The sequence below is a fragment of the Lygodium microphyllum genome, chromosome 15, assembly GCF_053477565.2.
Source record: "Lygodium microphyllum isolate KBCC chromosome 15, Lygodium_microphyllum_v1.1.10, whole genome shotgun sequence".
Taxonomy (NCBI): Eukaryota; Viridiplantae; Streptophyta; class Polypodiopsida; order Schizaeales; family Lygodiaceae; genus Lygodium; species Lygodium microphyllum.
The window spans coordinates 126,039,727-126,057,222 of record NC_141149.1 but is presented as its reverse complement, the minus strand read 5'-3'; the positions used below and the strand labels follow the sequence as shown (position 1 = coordinate 126,057,222).

The window sequence follows — 17,496 nt, the reverse complement described above, 5'->3', positions numbered from 1 at the left end:
CAAGACTGAGAAAGTGGACAACCAACCTGCAAAGAAAAGTAGTGTGAAGATAGAGGAGGTAAATGTAGTCACTCATGAGAATGACAGTGACAGTGATGTACTTCTTGCTTCTTCTTTGAGTGCACATGCATTGATTGCAGATTCTGATGATGATATGCATACTTGGATACTTGATTCAGGTGCGTTTTTTCATGCCACACCACATCATGAGTGGTTTTTTGACTACAATGGTGGTGCATGTGGTGCTGTCCACTTAGGGGTTGACTATGCATGTAAAATTGCAGGTATTGGCAGTGTGAAATTGGAGTTTCAGCCTGGCTCCGTGTTTATTTTGCATAATGTGAGGCATGTACCTTAGCTCAAAAAGAGCTTGATAAGCATAGGGTAGCTAGATGACGAAGGCTATCATACTACCTTTGGGGATAGCAAATGGAAAATTTGTAAGGGCTCTTGCATTGTTGCCAAGGGTTGTAAAAGTGATACTTTGTATCCTTTGTATGTATCTAGCGTGCATGTCCATGTAGTTGCCATAACCGAGTAGCCAAGTGTTTCTTTGTGGTATACCCGGTTGGGACACATGAGCCAAACTAGAATGAAACTGCTTTCTCGCTTGGGTTATTTGCCGTCTTTGAAGTATGTTGATTTTGAACAATGTGATCATTGTATTTATGGTAAGTATGCTCAAACGTCACATAAGAAATCTCTCTCTAAAGTCTTCACCCTTAGAGTTGGCACATTTAGATGTATGTCAGATGCCAGGGTTGTCTCTAGGGGGGAAAGAAGTATTTCATCACTTTTGTTGATGATGCCATACACAAAGTATGGGTTTATCCAATTTGTCATGGGGTAAAGACGAGGCCTTTGATAAATTTAAAAAATTCTTGGCACTTGCTGAAAATCAGACCAGAAAGACATTAAAGTGTCTTCGCTTTGACGAGGGTGGGGAATATGTGTCCAAAGCCTTTCAGGACTTTTGTGACAACAAAGGGATTAAAAGGGAGCTTACCGCCTCTCACAATCCACCCCAAAATGGTGTTGTAGAGTGTATGAACAAGACCATTCAAGAGAGGGTTCGTAGAATGCTGTCACATGCTGCTTTACCTTATGGATTTTGGATAGAGGCTGTTCAGACAGCCGTACACTTGATTAATCTATTACCAAATAGGTCTTGGGGGAGGAGGGGCAGTCCCTCAAGAAGCGTGGTCTGGAAAGCCACCTTTGTATGCTTACTTGAGAGTGTTTGGTTGCGAGGCATTTGTGCACATTCACAAGGAAGAACTTAACAAACTTCAGCCAAAGTCCCATAAATGTATTCTCCTAGGACATGGTGATGAGGGTGAAATGGGGTATAGGTTATGGGATCCCGAAAAAAGGAAAATTGTACGCTGCAGTGATGTTATCTTCCGGGAAGATCGCAGGCACAAACAACCTGAAAAGATTGAGGAAGTTAGAAGGGTTGTACTCCGGGAAGATGTACCGATGGGACAACAAAGAATGCCTGTTGGACAGCAGCAAATACTTGCTGTAAATGACCCTGAAATTGCAAGGAATGATGCTGAAAATGATTAGCAAGATATTGCCATTGATGTACCATAACTTTAGCAAGAATAGATGCCTTTGGAACAACCAGAACCGGCTGTACAGCATGCTGAACCTGAAGAAGAACAAGTTGTTAATGCAGATTTGTAGGGTGAACAACGAGCAAATCTTGACTATTGGGTCCGTAGGTCGACTAGAGTGCAAAGACAGCTAAATAGGTTTGTTCATGGTGTCAATTATGTGGCTGATTATGTCATCTTGATAGATTATGATGAGCCATCATGCTTCCAGGAAGCAATGGACAGAACAGACAGCAAGAAATGGCATAAGGCAATACTGTCAAAGATGGAATCTCTCATAAAAAATGGCACTTGGGATTTGGTGCATTTGCCTAAAGGGCAAAAAGTGCTACCATGCAAATGGGTTTACAAAATGAAAATCACTTCTAGTTCTTTGCGAAAGTACAAGGCACGATTGGTTGCTAAAGGGTACAAGTATGAACATGGAATTGATTTTGATGAAATCTTTTGCTTGCACCATAAAATAAGGCATAATCCAATGTGAACTTGACATAGCACAATGTATGCCACACTACATCCAAGTATGGCTTTAATGGAAGTTATATAAATTGAATCTCCTAACCGTGTAGTTTAGGTTTGGCCTAGAGATGATTAAATAAATAAGGCCACCCATAATCTTCCAATAGATAGTGACATCCTCAATCAAGTCACCCTTATATGCAATAAGCTTAGCATTAACATCCAAAGGTATAGAAGTAGGCTTACAATCAACCGTACAATAATTCTTCAATATATCCAATGCATACTGTCTCTGTGAAAACCAGATATTCTCTGGAGTCCTATTTATCTCAATGCCAAGAAAGTAGCGTAGCTCTCCCAAATTCTTAATCTCAAATTTAGTCTTCAGGAGACCCTTCACATTGTCAATTTCTATCTCACTATCATCCACAATGAACAAATCATCCATATATACAATAATGACCATAATACCTACATCACTCTCACATGCATAGAGTGAGCGATTAGCCTGTACTTTGCAAAATCCAATTTTGTAGTCAAAATGACTACTTTGCGAACCATCTTGGGCTTGGTCGCATTTGAAGATATGGAACTCATATAGATGGATGTAAAAATAACTTTTTTACATGGTGATTTGCATGAGGAGATCTATATGCAGCAGCTTGAGGGTTTTGTTGCAAAGGGGAAATAGCAGATGGTTTGAAGGGATTCCATTGCTCTCAAGTTGATCATTGCTTATACACCAAGAAGATAGGAGATGACAACCTCTTGGTTTTGTATGTGGATGACATGCTGATTGCAGGCAGGGATGTTCATGCCTTGGACTCTTTGAAGCAGAATTTACACAATAGCTTTGATATGAAGGATCTTGGTGAGGCCAATTATATTTTTGGCATGCATATATTGAGGGATAGATCGAAGGGTCTTCTTTATCTGTTAAAGTAAGAGTATGTCATTGAGGTTTTGGCGCGTTTCAATATGGAGGGGGGGGAAGCCATTGGTGTACCATTACTTTCATATGTGAAACTTAGTGTAGATGATAGCTCTACATCTAACGATGGAAAGACTGAAATGACCAAGATACCTGATGCTTCAGCTGTTGGTAGCTTGATGTACGCTATGGTTGCTACATGTCTTGACATTGCATTTGTGGTGGGAGTGGTTAGCAGATACATGGCATATCCTAGCAAAAAGCATTGGAAAGCAGTGAAGGGTATCATGAGATACCTTAAGGGCACAAAGGATTTGTGTATATGCTTTGATAAGCCAAAGTCATCTATTGTTGGCTTTATGGATGCAAACTATGCTAGTCATCTTGACTGTAGGAAGTCTACTTCAAGATATGCGTTCACGTTCATAGGTGGAGCAGTCTCTTGGATATCCAGGTTGCAAAAGTGCATTGCATTGTTTACTACAGAGGCAGAGTATGTGGTTGCCTCTGAGGCATGCAAAGAGGCTTTATGGCTTTCACATCTAGTGAGAGAGCTTGGTATTATAAAGGTTTCTATTCTCCATTATGACAGTTAGAGTGCTATAATGCTAGCACGGAATCCTATCTTTCACGCAAAGATAAAGCACATACAGGTGAAGCATCATTTTATCAGGGATGTACTTGATAGCAAGAGTATTGAGCTTGTCAAGGTACATACTGATGATAACCTTGCAGACCTTCTCACGAAGGGTCTTCCAGCAGAGCGGTTTGCTCATTGCCGCTAGATGATGGGGGTTGGATATTATATGTGTATTTCAGCTTTGTACATACATAGAGTTAGTTGATTCTTTTCTCTACCTTCAAGCACATTGTCTTTAGGTGGGAGGTTGTTGGGAATAAAGGCTTACCGTGCCTTTTACGGTGTTCGGGTGTGAATGTACCCCTATCCTCTTGTACTTTATATATTATCTAAACCTAAAGTGGTACACCCCGCCATTGTATGAAAATATTGATTGTGTTGTGCACTCACTCCAACTCACTCTTCTCTTTGCACTCAATCTGTCCTGTACTCTATATCGATCCTAGTAAGTGCCGTCAATTTTCAGATTTTGGGGTTGCTGACATAGTCGGGTCACTCAGAATGCTTTTATCTTCGACTTTGTTGTGGGCATTCAAAGCCATGTTGTGAGAATCAAGGGTCTTCTACATTGGCAGCCAGAACTTCTTTAGCATGAAGTTGTTGTCTTGAGAGAGGATTTAGTTCCTTGGCATACAACAATTTCTTTTACTTCTTTGCCGTGATTTTGTATCTCTTTTCTGATCTGACTTTTGTACTCAGTTTGTGACTTTAGTATAACTACTGATTGGGGGAGAGAGAGAGAGAGGGGGGGCAGTCCATTGGATGAGCTCGTGTGGCATCGGATGGGCTATAATGGACTAGATGGGTTGGAAGGTGCATCTTACCCATCGGACATAGATGACCCTACCCTACTTTCAGAAGTAGTACATACGCTTCCAATGTGAGAATGAGTGCTGTAGAATTGTTGTAATTGATGTTGCACATTGGAAAAAATTGGTATAGTGTAAAAAAGACATTGAGAGCAAGAAGAGTTAATTTGAAACTGGAATTTGTAGTTGGAAGTTGGAATGTGCAGGAATCAATGACCAATTGTAGCAAAGCAGCCAGAAGGGTTACGAAAAACACCTAATAACTGCTTTAGAGTCCAAAATGCATGTTTTTTGTGAAATAGGCTGCAAAATCCCTAAATTCACCTCAAACATCATGATTCACAACAATCTGAAGAGTTTGATACTTGTGCAGGAGAGGGTTGCAAGGTGGAATGGAACAAAGGATTTGATACCAATTGTTGAAAACAATGGCAAGAGGGAAAATAAAAAATGAAAGCAATGATGGAACAATGGAGGAGCAAGGGAAAGCCATAAATAACTAACCCTTAAGAGAAGAAATACTATGACAATCAACAAATTTAGCAATCATCATCTTCAAAGACCTGGTAAATTATGTTGCAAATTCCTATTGGCCAGCCCTAAAATGTGAATTGAGTAAAGGAACTTCCTTAACAAGTCTTATGAGCTCTTGAATTTTCCTCCAAACTGACCTGTAATGGATGCCTAAACCAGAATGTACAAACTTACTGACAAAGAAAATCATATATCCATCATCATCCACCTCATCTTTTATATAAGTGATTCCTTTTCTTTGCAAGGAAGCAAGTGCTTTGGCTCTTTGATAGTTAGACTTGTCTCAAAATTTTTGTTCCCATGTGTACTTTGAGGACACACAAAGAGAGGTTGCTGAGGTTGTGTAATTGTTCATTTTAGATCAACCCGATTCTTTTTTAACCTATAATCAAAATTTTGCCTTCACAACATTGTTCAATTTCTAAAGGTCATTATAGACATCTTAACTTTTGAGAGTCCCAAGGCTACCTTTGTTGCACAAATTCAACACCAACAATTAAGCTTTCATGTCCAACATATGAATATCCAAGAACCTTCTTGCTCGTCTTGGTTTTCCAAATACCTCTTTTGCCGTGCACGTTAGATCATAAGTATCAACTTTTTTCCACATACTAAGTGACAAGAGAATTTTTATGTAAGCCATGATAATTGTCCGGACTAAATAAATGAAGGTCATGGTAAAAATTTGCATTAGTTTGTTTAATATGTAGTTATTGGATAATCCATTTAGTCATTTGCTTCAAAGATATACTCTCTCTCGAAAGATCTCCCAAATGACGAATAGTATGGTCGACAAGAATTTTGCAAGGCCAAAGTAAATGATACCATTTTTTTCCAAGGCATTTGAAGCATTGTGGATTTTTGAAAATTAAATGGGAATGCTAGCAAGAACCCTATGGTAGTGGTGAAAATAGACCTTAATATCCCACGTAAAAGATTGGTCTTGCTACTTAGTAATGTGATAATCCTTACTCCATTAGATCACTTTGCCTTGGTGGTAATACTGCTCTAAATATGGATGCTTAAGATAAGGAATGATTTTCCCCATCCAATAATCTTGTTACCCTCTGCAAGTTTAAGTTGGATCTTGAAGGACCTGCAAAGGCACGAAGTCCAACATCAATCCCTAAACATAATAGAGCTTCAGTGCTAGCATCTAGTCCAAAAATTTCAAGGCTCCCTATCTCTAGCTCATCATTTTTTAGGGCAGAAAAAGGAATCATTAGCATAAGCTTGGACCAAAAATTGACAACTGTCAACCATTTTTGTCCATATAAATAACCTCTAGCTACTATCAGATGTTCTAGAATGGACTTCTCAAAGGACAAGGCTTTTCTTGCTCATATGGCCAAAAATATTTTTCAGTCTAGAACCGAATCCTGATGTGGCCAGAGTGAGTGCAATGTTTCCCAACTTATGGAATTGTAGGTTAGTGGGTTGGTCCAAGATGTGTGAGCTAGTGGAGACAACAAGTTTTGTATGCGAGGTTGAGATGTGAAGTGGCATAATTCTAGCTGTGTGAAGTGAGAGTTGCGGTCTGCAGACTGAACAGGAGTTTGATCTGATGTGCAGGCTTTTGGTGAAGACTAGCTCTAATAGGTGAAGGCATGCCTCCTTAACAGTTCTGTACCAATAATCAACTCTACTGCCATGCAAGCTGCAGCTTTATAAGCAACCTGCCTTCTCAGTCCTCATCACAAGATAAGGTGACAGTTGCAAGCTTGAGACCCTTTATCTATCCTCCAGGAAGTGGGCTCTTGTACTCAGCCCAGGCGGCAGATGGTCGTTGACCTGGTTTATCTCATGTTGAGAAGCCTAGAGGCAAATATGTGCAACGGATTCAAAGGAGCAAGTTGAAGTATGTAGAACTTTATATAGGAAGGTGTTGCAGACTATGGTGAAAAGAAATGCTGGCATTGTACCAGCTGAAGCTTACCAAGGTGTGCAGATGATGATGTTTACGGGGGCAGAAAGAGTTTTATGGGTGTGAGGGACAGGGAGGGAGGAAAGCAGGCAGGGACAAGGTAGGGAGGGAGAGAGAGTACTGCTACATCTCACTGATAGATTATCACATAAAAGAGTGAATAGAAGTAAAAGCATAACTTGAAAAGCATTGAACGAACCAATGGTCAACAGCATCTGGCAGACATTTTTCTAGAGTGTACATGAGCAGTTGTTGACAATGGACTGACATGTTTGAGTAACAAGGTACAACGTTTACAGAGTTGAGAACATCATCTCAAACCTTAGGGCCACTGGCAGACAATTTTGTACAGCCTTTATGAGACCAACACACTTGTAACTATTGTTGACATGCTACTACACACACACCAAATTTACACCAGTCTACACTCAAATCTTGATCTCAAAAATGTGCTTTGGTAAATAGTTACAAATTTGTGGATAGTAGTGAATTGTTTATTGCTAGATTCTAAGTCATCACAATTGTAGATTGATGTGATCTTGTTTGTGCAGATGGAATGAATCTGAAATATGGATGTTTCATATCAAGGGGACCGCATTTTTGTGGCATCAAGTGAGGTGCATGGTTGCCGTTTTGTTGATGATTGGGCAACAAAAGGAGAGTCCATCAGTATGCCTCTGCCACTAACATAAATCATGTCTCCTATACACAAGTGATCAATAAACTCATAGACTTGCAGGTTTTCTGTTTTCTAGGTACTTTTTGCAGTAGAACGGTAATGCAATAATCATGTGTATAAGACATGCTAGATGGGGATCTTTGAACTGGCAGGTAGTAGATGAATTACTGAGTGTACAGAAAACAACACGGAAGCCCCAATATGTGATGGCCCCGGATTCTAATCTTGTTTTACAATCATGCCAATTTCAGGGTTTGTCTTTTTTCTGTCCTGCAGGTAATTTGTTCTTTTCATAAAGGAAATTTGAAACAAAACCGCATGATAATCATATTTGTGAAGACAGAAAATCCTGACTCTGCTTTGTCATGGTTGTGAATAAACATTTTTCTTCAAATAACCAAAATGGCAGGCAGCACCATGAGAAAGAAGTGAGAGATCCTTCCCAACCAAAAGAGGGATGGAAAAAAAGGAAGCCTCCTGTGCAGATTAAGAACTGTTCATTTTCCTTTTCTTTTTCCGCTAGAGACAAGAAAATTCCATTAATGACACCTTGGAGGAAATTCAAACACAGCACTACATTCCGCCCACCCACCCACCCCACACACACATACACACATGCAGATGCACACCACCATCACCACCACCACCACCCCTCAAACACACAAAAAAAACCCATGGATAGTCTCTTCGGATCTCCTCTAGCTCTCTGCATCTCGCACATGCCATTGGGGCCCTGTTGTGATGAGCTATGTGCCAACTGGTAAACTGTAAGCCACAAACCCTAGGAAGTGAGAAATCTTCCTAGGGCTAAAGCTGTCATTCAGTCCTTGGTAACCAGGAAATGAGTTTTGCCAAGCTTCAAATGCAAAACACGTTTCACCAATGAAATATTTCAGTATGCAACATTTTGCACATTCATTTCTCTCTGAGGAAAAATCAATCTCTCCCCCCCCACACCACACCACACCCCCTCCCACCGCCCACCCCGCCCCCCTAAAGCTTCATTCAGTCCTTGGTAAACATGAAATGCATTTTGCCAAGCATCAAATGCGAGACGCGTTTCACCAATGAAATATTTCAGTGTGCAATGTCTTGCACATTCATTTCTCTCTTGAGGAAGAATCAATTTCTATAGAAAACCTACTTTTGAATGTGCGATTCTGTTGTATCATATGGCATTTCACTTAGGACCCACCGAAGGGTGAAAGGTTTCATGTTGCAACACAATGTTTCGGGGGGTGAAATATTTTACGGTTACCTTGATTCAGTCCCCTCCAAAAGTGTGCCAAGAAGGGACCTTAGATGCCTTGAATGTGCCATTGACGAGTGGTTGTTACTTTTGCATTGATTGTGCTCATCCGTATCCTCCTTCCAATCCTAGTGGTTTAGCTAAAGAAGGCTACATCATATGCTCCGTCAAGGAATCTCTCTCTCCAAATTCACTCTCCTAGATCCCACTAGATGATCTCCTCTCACAGTGCGCTGCAATTCCGATTCTCTACCTAGAGCAGCTTATAAACTTTACCTTATCCAACTTGTCTCTTTGAATCCAGCTGCCATCCTCTACCATGAAAGCGAAAATCATGTCTTAGCTAGTCACAATCATCCCAAGTAGGATGTCTCCTTTGGTGAAGAGACTTATCCAAGTCTATGAAGTGGTTGTATTTGTCCTCCACTTGGGAGAGACTCCCCTAGTCACTATATCTACCATAACTTTGGCATCTATGAGACTCTGGGTTGTTTGGCCAAGGGTGTCGGCAAACTTTGATCTAAGTAAGAGAGGGGGTGCCTCCTCTTCTCTTTGATTGTGGTCACTGGTAATTGATGAAGGCCAGATGAACAGGTCTCTAGGCTTTGACGATGAGAGGTGCAAATCTAACCTCAAACCTCTCATGGTTCTCCAAGTATAAGTGTAATAGACTGTAACCTCCATACCAATAGTTTCTTCCCTCTAGCCCTATTGATAAGGACTGGATATGGGTTGGCTATGGGCTGAAGAATAGAGCACCGTGACTCCATGAAGGCTTTAAGCATAAGCATATAGGAACCTGAGGTCATTGGAAGCCTTTAAGCTAGGGTTACCATTGGAGATGAGATATATTAGTGGTTCAAAATTATGAACATGTGGTACGATAGTTCTCTCATACTGGATGGTTTATTTTTGGCCTCTAATAGACAACTCTCAAGGCAGGGGATCAGCCATGAGCTTGTGAGATAGGAGATGGTAGCTCTCAATTGAAAGTACACAATAGACAATAGAGAGAGTGAGAGTGAAGACCCAATTTGACACACGATGCAATACCCAAGTGTGTAAGTGAAAGTACAAAGTACAACCTTTAGACCTTATGGTTGTTAAGGTGCGTTCACACTCGAAAGGTATAAGTACGATAAGTGACCGAATTGTGTAACATGAACACACGAAATAGAAAATAATGTGACCGAGGAAAAAAACCTCTTGTACGGAGAGTAAAACAGTGCCCCAGTGTCCTACTGCGGATTACCGACACTCCTCTGTGAGCGGAGGTGTGAGTCAAACCCAACAAATCCCCTTGGAGTGAAAAGTAATTAGCATATGAGAATCATCCATCAAAGGAGATCAAATTTAAAGCATTGTAGGATGCTTCAAATTTGTCGTGAGGAAGTGCTTTGGTGAAGATATTTGCCACATTGCTGGTGGTAGGACAGTAGACAAGGCTGATATCTCTTGCATGTAGCCTCTCTTTGACAAAGTGATGGTGGATCTCTATGTGTTTCGTGCAAGCATGAAACATTGGGTTCCGTGCCACTTCAATGGCACTCTAACTATCAGTAAACAAAGGAGTAGGTTCTGTGACAGATACATCAAGATCAATCAACAAATATCTCAAGAAATACAAGATGAGCCAAGGAAGAAACAGTTTCCATTTGTAGAGTGACATGAATCAAAATCACAGCCCAATCTGAATCACTGTAAGCATGTTATTGCATTGGTCCTCCTTTGGCATAAAGTAATTCGAGAGTCCTAGTACCTTGCAAGTAACGAAAAACATGCTTCACAGCTTGCCAATGTGACATGTGTGGGCTGTGCATATATCTGCTCAGGGCTGAAACTGCAAACTGAATATTGGGCCTTGTGTTGCATAAATAAATGAGACATCCAACTGCTGGAGCATATGCATGAATGTCAAACAAACCATTGTAATCATGCAAAGACAGCTTGAGTCCAGTCTCCATCGGTGTGCTCACTGGCTTGCAATCCTGAAGGCCAAATCTCTCAAGGAGTTTACCAATATATCTGGGCTTTGACAATCCAATGCCTCTAGCATCATAATAAATTTAATGTCCAAATAGTAACGCAAAGTCCCCAAATATGACATATCAAAAGTTTATTGTAAAATTTCCTTGAATGCTGAAATTTGATTAACATGTGTCCTTGTAAGCAAAATATCATCTACATAAAGACCAATGACCAGCAGGGATCCCCCCTTTTTGCATATGTAAAGAGTAGACTTTGATGGGCTGTTAATGAACCCTTGGATGAGTAAAAAGGCATCAATTTTTGCATACCAAGTTCGTGGAGCTTGCTTCAAACCATACAAAGCCTTTTCAGCTTGCATACCAAGTGTTCGGATCCTTCAACTGCAAAACCAATGGGCTGCTATACATATACTTCTTCTTGAAGTTCCCCATGTAAAAATGCAATTTAAATATGAAGTTGGTGCACAATCCAACCATAATGGGCAGCCAAAGAAACCATGCACCGAATGGTAGTTATACGGGATGTAGGAGCAAATGTCTCCTCATAATCAATGCCCTTTTTTTGCACGTAGCCTTTTGCCATAGGCTTGGCTTTGTACTTATCAATGGATCTATCCGCTTTTCTTTTCAGCTTATAAACCATTTAGTACCAATGGCTTTCTTTCCAATAGGCAGTGTCACTAAATCCCATGTTTGATTCTTCATGATAGAATCAAATTCTGCTTGCATTGCTGCTATCCAATGCACGCTCTATTGTGCATCCTCAAAACAATCAGGCTCCTTATCATCGTGTGTGTTGCCATAATAAACTCCATTGTATTAGAATGATAATGTAGACATGCTTAGCTTCTAGTATGACCAGCAAGAGGAGCATTCAAATGACTATCTTTTATAGTCTGCAAGTACTAGATGCAGGGAGACACTCTTTCAGGCAGTAGGTTATTGTGACAGGGCAATGTGGTCAGTGCCTGTGATGCCATGACTTTGGGTATCAAGCAACAGATTGCATGCGTTTGGGAGCCAAGGCGGCTCAGCTGGCAGACCCGCAGGTGGATGCTGATGGTTTTACACGGGTCCAGCGAGCGACGACAGAGAGAGACGGCAGGGGGGGCCTCTAGCCCCTCAGACACCACCTGCATCCTGCGGAAGACCGCCTTCGCCATTGAGTGGGGGGTCTTTGCTTACATAGTCATGCCCTTCGGGTTGACTAATGCCCTTGCCACTTTCCAATGCCTCATGTGCACCATCTTTAAGTCCATGCTTCATAAGGAGTTAGAAGTCTTTGTCGATGACCTATGTGTCCATTCGACTTGGATCGAACACTTAGACAAACTCCGCGCAGTCTTTGAATGGTGTCGCTTATATGGTCTCTCCTTGAACCCCTTAAAGTGCCAGTTTTGGGTAAAGCACGGATGCATCTTAGGGCACGTGGTGTAGAAGAACGGCATTGCCACTGACTTCTCGAAAGTCAGGGTTATTGTTGACCTTCCATCCCCAATTAATTACAAGGGAGTTTAATGCTTCTTAGGCTATACAGGGTACTATCGGCGGTTTGTACTGAACTATGCGTTGATCGCCAGACCATTGTATAAGCTGCTGATTGTCTTTGAGTGGACCAAGGTATGCCAACGAGCGTACGAAGAATTGAAAAAGGCTCTAACCACAGCACCAATTCTACGAGCCCCAGATTGGACCATTACCTTCCATGTGCACATCAATGCTTCTAAGTTTGCCGTGGGGGCAGTGTTGTGCCAACCTGGTGAGCACAACTTAGATTATCCAGTCAGCTTTGCTAGCAGATAACTCACTAAGACAAAAATGAACTACTCGACAACAGAAATAGAGGGATTAGCCATGGTGTTTGCTGTGAAGAGATTCCAGCATTATCTATTGGCCACACCCTTCATCTTTTTCGTGGACCATCAAGCCTTGCTCTATCTAGTAAACAAACCTTGTGATACTGGACGCATAGCTCGATGGCTCCTTCTGCTCTTGGAATTCGATTTCTCCATGGTTGTGCGGAAAGGAAAACAACACTACATGACTGACCATATGTCACGCATTCCCACGGGAGAAGCCGCTGGACAAGGCATCGTTGATGAATTACCCGATGCCCATCTATTCCACTTGTCCAGCGAGAGAGATTTATTTAAGGCTGATCTAACACCATATTGGACGGATGGCATAGTCCAAGTGCTTGAGCACGGACTACTTGAGCGACCAATAGAAAAAGCCTGACTTAGGTGCTTAATCCTTAAGATCCAGCCCTATTAGCTGATTGCAGGCCGACTCTATAGGCTGGGACAAGACGGATTGCTGCGTAGATGCGTATGTGAGCATGAGATGCACGATGTGCTCTCTGAGGCACACAGCGGCATTACGGGAGGACACTTTAGCAGAGAGACGACAGCACGGAAGGTGCTGCAATCTCTATTATGGTGGCCCACGCTTTTCCGCGATGCCACGCGATTCGTCAAGCATTGTGACGAGTGCCAACGGACAAAAGTCTCGATTCGCTAGGATCAGATGGAGTTGACCCCAATTATTGCTCGACAACCCTTTGAAAAATGGGGAATCAAATTCATAGGACCCATTAGTCCTGCGGCACAGTACTCACAAGCCAAGTACATCATTGTGGCCACGGATTACCTCACGAAATGGGCAGAGGCAAGAGCCACACGTAAAAACGACGCTAGGATGACTACCAAGTTCTTATGGGAGCAAGTGATCTCGCGATTCGGCTGTCCCATCGAACTGGTCAGTAACCAAGGCACGCACTTCATCAACGAAGTGATAGTGCATCTCCTGTCCACCTTTCTCATTATTCATCGCAAATCATCGCCATACTACCCTCAGACGAACGGTCAGGCAGAATCCACGAATAAGATTCTAGTCAATGTCCTGACCAAAGTAGTCTCAGCCTCACGTAGCGACTGGGACAACAAGCTTATGGCAGCTTTGTGGGCTTACAGTACAGCTTATAAAACGGCTGTCGGTCAAACCCTGTTCAGGCTTACCTATGGAACAGAAGCAATCCTATCCTTAGAATTCTTTGTTCCTAGCCTGAGAATAGCCCTTCAAGAATGATGGGAAGGGAAGGAGGCATGGACGCAACGCCTGGCCGAGCTTGAACGCCTATCAGAGACCCGTCTTCTAGCCACCCATGCACTTATATGTGAGAAGGCCCGTCGCAAGAGTTGGTTTGACAAGCATGTCAAGCAGTGCGACTTTGAACAGGGCGACTTAGTGCTCCTCTATTCCGTTAAGGGACATAAACAGAAAATGAAATTTCGAGGCCTTGGACCCTTCAAAGTTCGTGCGATCAGCCGCACAGGCAATGTCGAACTCGAAACCTTAGACGGTGAGGGAATAGGCTTCTTCAATGGTAGTCGTGTCAAGAAGTACTACCCTCCCATCCAAGCCCCTGTAAGAGCACCCCGAAGCAGCCCCCCGCCCGTCCCACCCAGTAGGATCACAGGCCTCCACCCCCACCACCCATTGAGGCGTCACAACCCACCCCACCCGAGATCCCCTAGCCCTCCTGCCCAACCTCGGCTCATGAATTGCCCCTCGACCCTATCCCACAGCCCCTCTTTCCGGGGCCACTCGCCTCCCTTACACCTGCCACATATTTCCGATTATCCCACCATCCCTTACTCTTCCTCTTCCCTACCATCTCTCCCGTCGACCAGCCCCCCTGATCCTCACCTAGTATACATGTTCCTCCCCCGCCCCCCGCCCCCCCCCCCCCCCCCCCCCCCCCTTCCATAGGGGGTGATGAGCCTCACACCCCCATATCTTCTCGTTGCCAGTAGCCCAGTCCCCCCCCATACACAACCACTAGCTCATCTGGCCCAGTCGCCCATCACACTTTCCCTCGACATGCATAGTTGCTCCCACATGAGTTTTTCTGCAGTGGTCCATGGTTCTATTTGAGAGTTGCGGAGCGCGGAGAGCTTCCACTCCCTCTAGAGGTGGGTATCTTCGTGGTTCGCAAGTCAAGGAGCCGCAAGGTCCATTTACTAGCATCACCAGATGGACCAAACTGTGCTTTCTTCTTTCAGACCTCTCATTCAAGAGATTGGACGATGACACAGATAGAGGAGGAAGTGAGGGTCCAGGTTGTAGACCACATCTCCCAGTGGATGGGTAAAGGAGGGCTAGCACTCTTTTCCCAATAGTGGCTAGGGTGCATGATAGACATTAACTAGTGGAGTGGAGCCAAGGTCCCACATTTTGAGCATTATTTTTTGAGCCCCTACCTAGTGGAGCTCATGGATGGATGTGATCGAGTGGCCCCTCACACAGGTTGCCCGCTTCTACCAGGACACAGAGTCACGGCTCTTAGCTTGGCTGATGGATACCCTGGTTGTACTACCTGGAGCATCTATCACCCCCATGGTCCGCCGCTTGAGAGCCACCATGGGGGAATGGAGTTCACTCTCCAAGCTTGCGGCCAAGCGCATTCGCATGCCCCATAGCTCTTCTTCTTCACCAATAGCTTCCATACCGAACAGATGCTTGTTCGATCAGTCACAAGTTTCCCCATGAGTCTACACCTAGCGTCCTGGAACGTGAACAACCTACACTACAGTGGGGCACGTGGTTCTAGGAAATTGATTGTTTGGTAGGAGCTGTAGCCTGGACAGATCGACATCTTACTTCTTCAGGAGTATAAGCTCACCCCCTCCCAGGCCCATTGGGTGGGGAGGGTACTTCCAGGCAGCTTACACACCTACTGGGAGTATTCTATGGGTGCCCACGGTAGGAGTGGAGGCGTATGCACTTCGATTGGCCCAAGCCTTACTGCCTGTGTGCGAGACCACGAGACGATTGTGGCAGGGAGGGTTCTATGGATCAGATTGGATTTAGGGGACTCATGCCTTGGAATCCTCAATGTTTATGCTCCTACTGAGTTTAGGGCACACAACAGGTTCTGGATGGAGATTGTAACAGGACTTTCAAAGGTGGACTCTTGGATTGTTAGAGGAGACTTCAACAACCTGGAGGCATTAGAGGACCAGAAAGGTAGAGGCAGAGTTTACTAGGGTATAGCAGGGGAGGAGTAGGAGGCATGGGAGGTCTTCCTGCTCACAGTAGGAGCATGTGATGCTTGTCGGAACCGAGGTTTTCACAGGAGGGAGAGGTCGCTAGACTTCTCTTGGGAATATAGGCGACTGGGCAGAGCTCTTTTGGAGCGGCTAGATTGGTTATTAGATCCCTGACTCGATCTACAGGAGGGAGGAGGTGAGGAAGCAGATTAAGCAGCTCTGGACTAGGGAGTGGCTAGCGTGGAACAGATCGCAGAGGAGGTTGCAGAGATCTTAGCCGAGTTGAGTAGGATGTGCCCCAGGAGGTAGCCCTATAGGCCAAGCAGCAATGTTAGGAGGAGAGAGCACTCTGGCGAGACCTAGCAGCCACTCAGAGACTACTCCAGAAGGCACCGAGGGATCCCACTCTCCACACGCAGGAGGTGCGCACACAGGTAGCCGTCGTCGGTCTTGAGGATAGGTGCTCTGAGTTCTCCTTCCGTACCTTAGGAGCCTTTTGGGCGCGGAAGGGGTGTTGGGAATAAAGGGCCATCGTGCCTTTTATATGTGCACGGGTGTGAACACACCCTTAACGCATTGTACTTTCATACATATATCTATCTAAAACCTAAAGTGGGACACTCATCATTGTACCGAAAAAATGTGTTCACTCTCTACTCTGCTCACTCACACTCTCTCTGTCTCCCTCACTGAGCGTAAGGTCTGTCTACCTCTATCTCCGTGCCTAATCGATTCCTTCAAACTAGTATCAGAGCGTAAGGTGCTGTGGGTGCTGAGCACGATCGTCAGTCAGGCTGAGGCAGTCGTGAGTTGCAGAAAGTGGATAGGCTGTGGAGAGTGTGCGAGGGCCAGGTTCTAGTTGTGCGCCAAGGCTCGTGGCGATTGGCAGGTGATAGGTGCCATGCGTGACGGGACGGGTAGTGGGCAGTAGCTGTTGCGTGATGAGGCTGCGTTTGACCTGTGACAGGCCTGACGGGGCCCGCAACGCATGACGGGACCAGCAAGACAGGCGAGGATAGGCTTGACGGGGCGCGCGACGCGTGACGGAACCAGCGGGACATGCGAGGACAAGCCTGACGGGTCAACGGACCCATCATCCAAAATTTTTTTAATAAAATCTTTTTTTTTAAAACTCCTCTCCTCAGGGCATTCACGCGCGCAAGCACAGTGTGCAGGTTTGTGTAAAATTGAGGCAGAGATTTGGGGCTTTTCCCAGATTTGGGGAATTCGATGCTTGTAGGACAAGCAAATCTGTCTCAGAAATTGCAGGAATTTGTGGCATTTTGTCCCCGACATTTGGGGCTTTTAATGTACATGTGCAATTTGGGCTGAAGTTAACTCAATTTCTCGACATTGAGGCACATTGGACCTTGTGCAATTTGGGGCTTTTGCGATTTGAGCAAAATTTGTGCAGCATTTGGTCATTTTATGTACATGCAGGTTGAATTCCGCGCAATTTGGACATCAACACTCCGTGAAACTTGGGGGTTTTGTCGAAAATGCTTTATTTTGGCAAAATTGGACAGTCCTATGCATGACAGAGGAAATGCAGATGTGTGTTTGACGCTTTTGAGCACAAAATTTTGGGGCTTTTGACCGTTCGTGTCAAATTT

The 17,496-nt window shown here is 43.9% G+C and overlaps 1 protein-coding gene across 6 annotated transcripts in view; it reads left to right on the top strand.

The window, feature by feature from the left end:
• Positions 1 to 17,496, top strand: part of LOC148025029 (Pseudouridine synthase family protein) — a 144,885-nt gene that overhangs the window by 108,863 nt on the left and 18,526 nt on the right. For 4 of the 6 annotated variants that reach the window (XR_015693390.1, XM_087694725.1, XM_087694728.1 and 1 more), the window contains 2 exons: positions 7,468 to 7,585; positions 7,748 to 7,871. Coding sequence is in view for 4 of the 6 variants with exons in the window: in XM_087694725.1 (XP_087550851.1) it covers positions 7,468 to 7,585; positions 7,748 to 7,871 (242 nt within the window). In the remaining 2 variants the exon portion in view is untranslated. The remainder of the gene's footprint in view (positions 1 to 7,467; positions 7,586 to 7,747; positions 7,872 to 17,496) is intronic. The other 2 variants (XM_087694727.1, XR_015693391.1) reach the window with 2 other exon arrangements.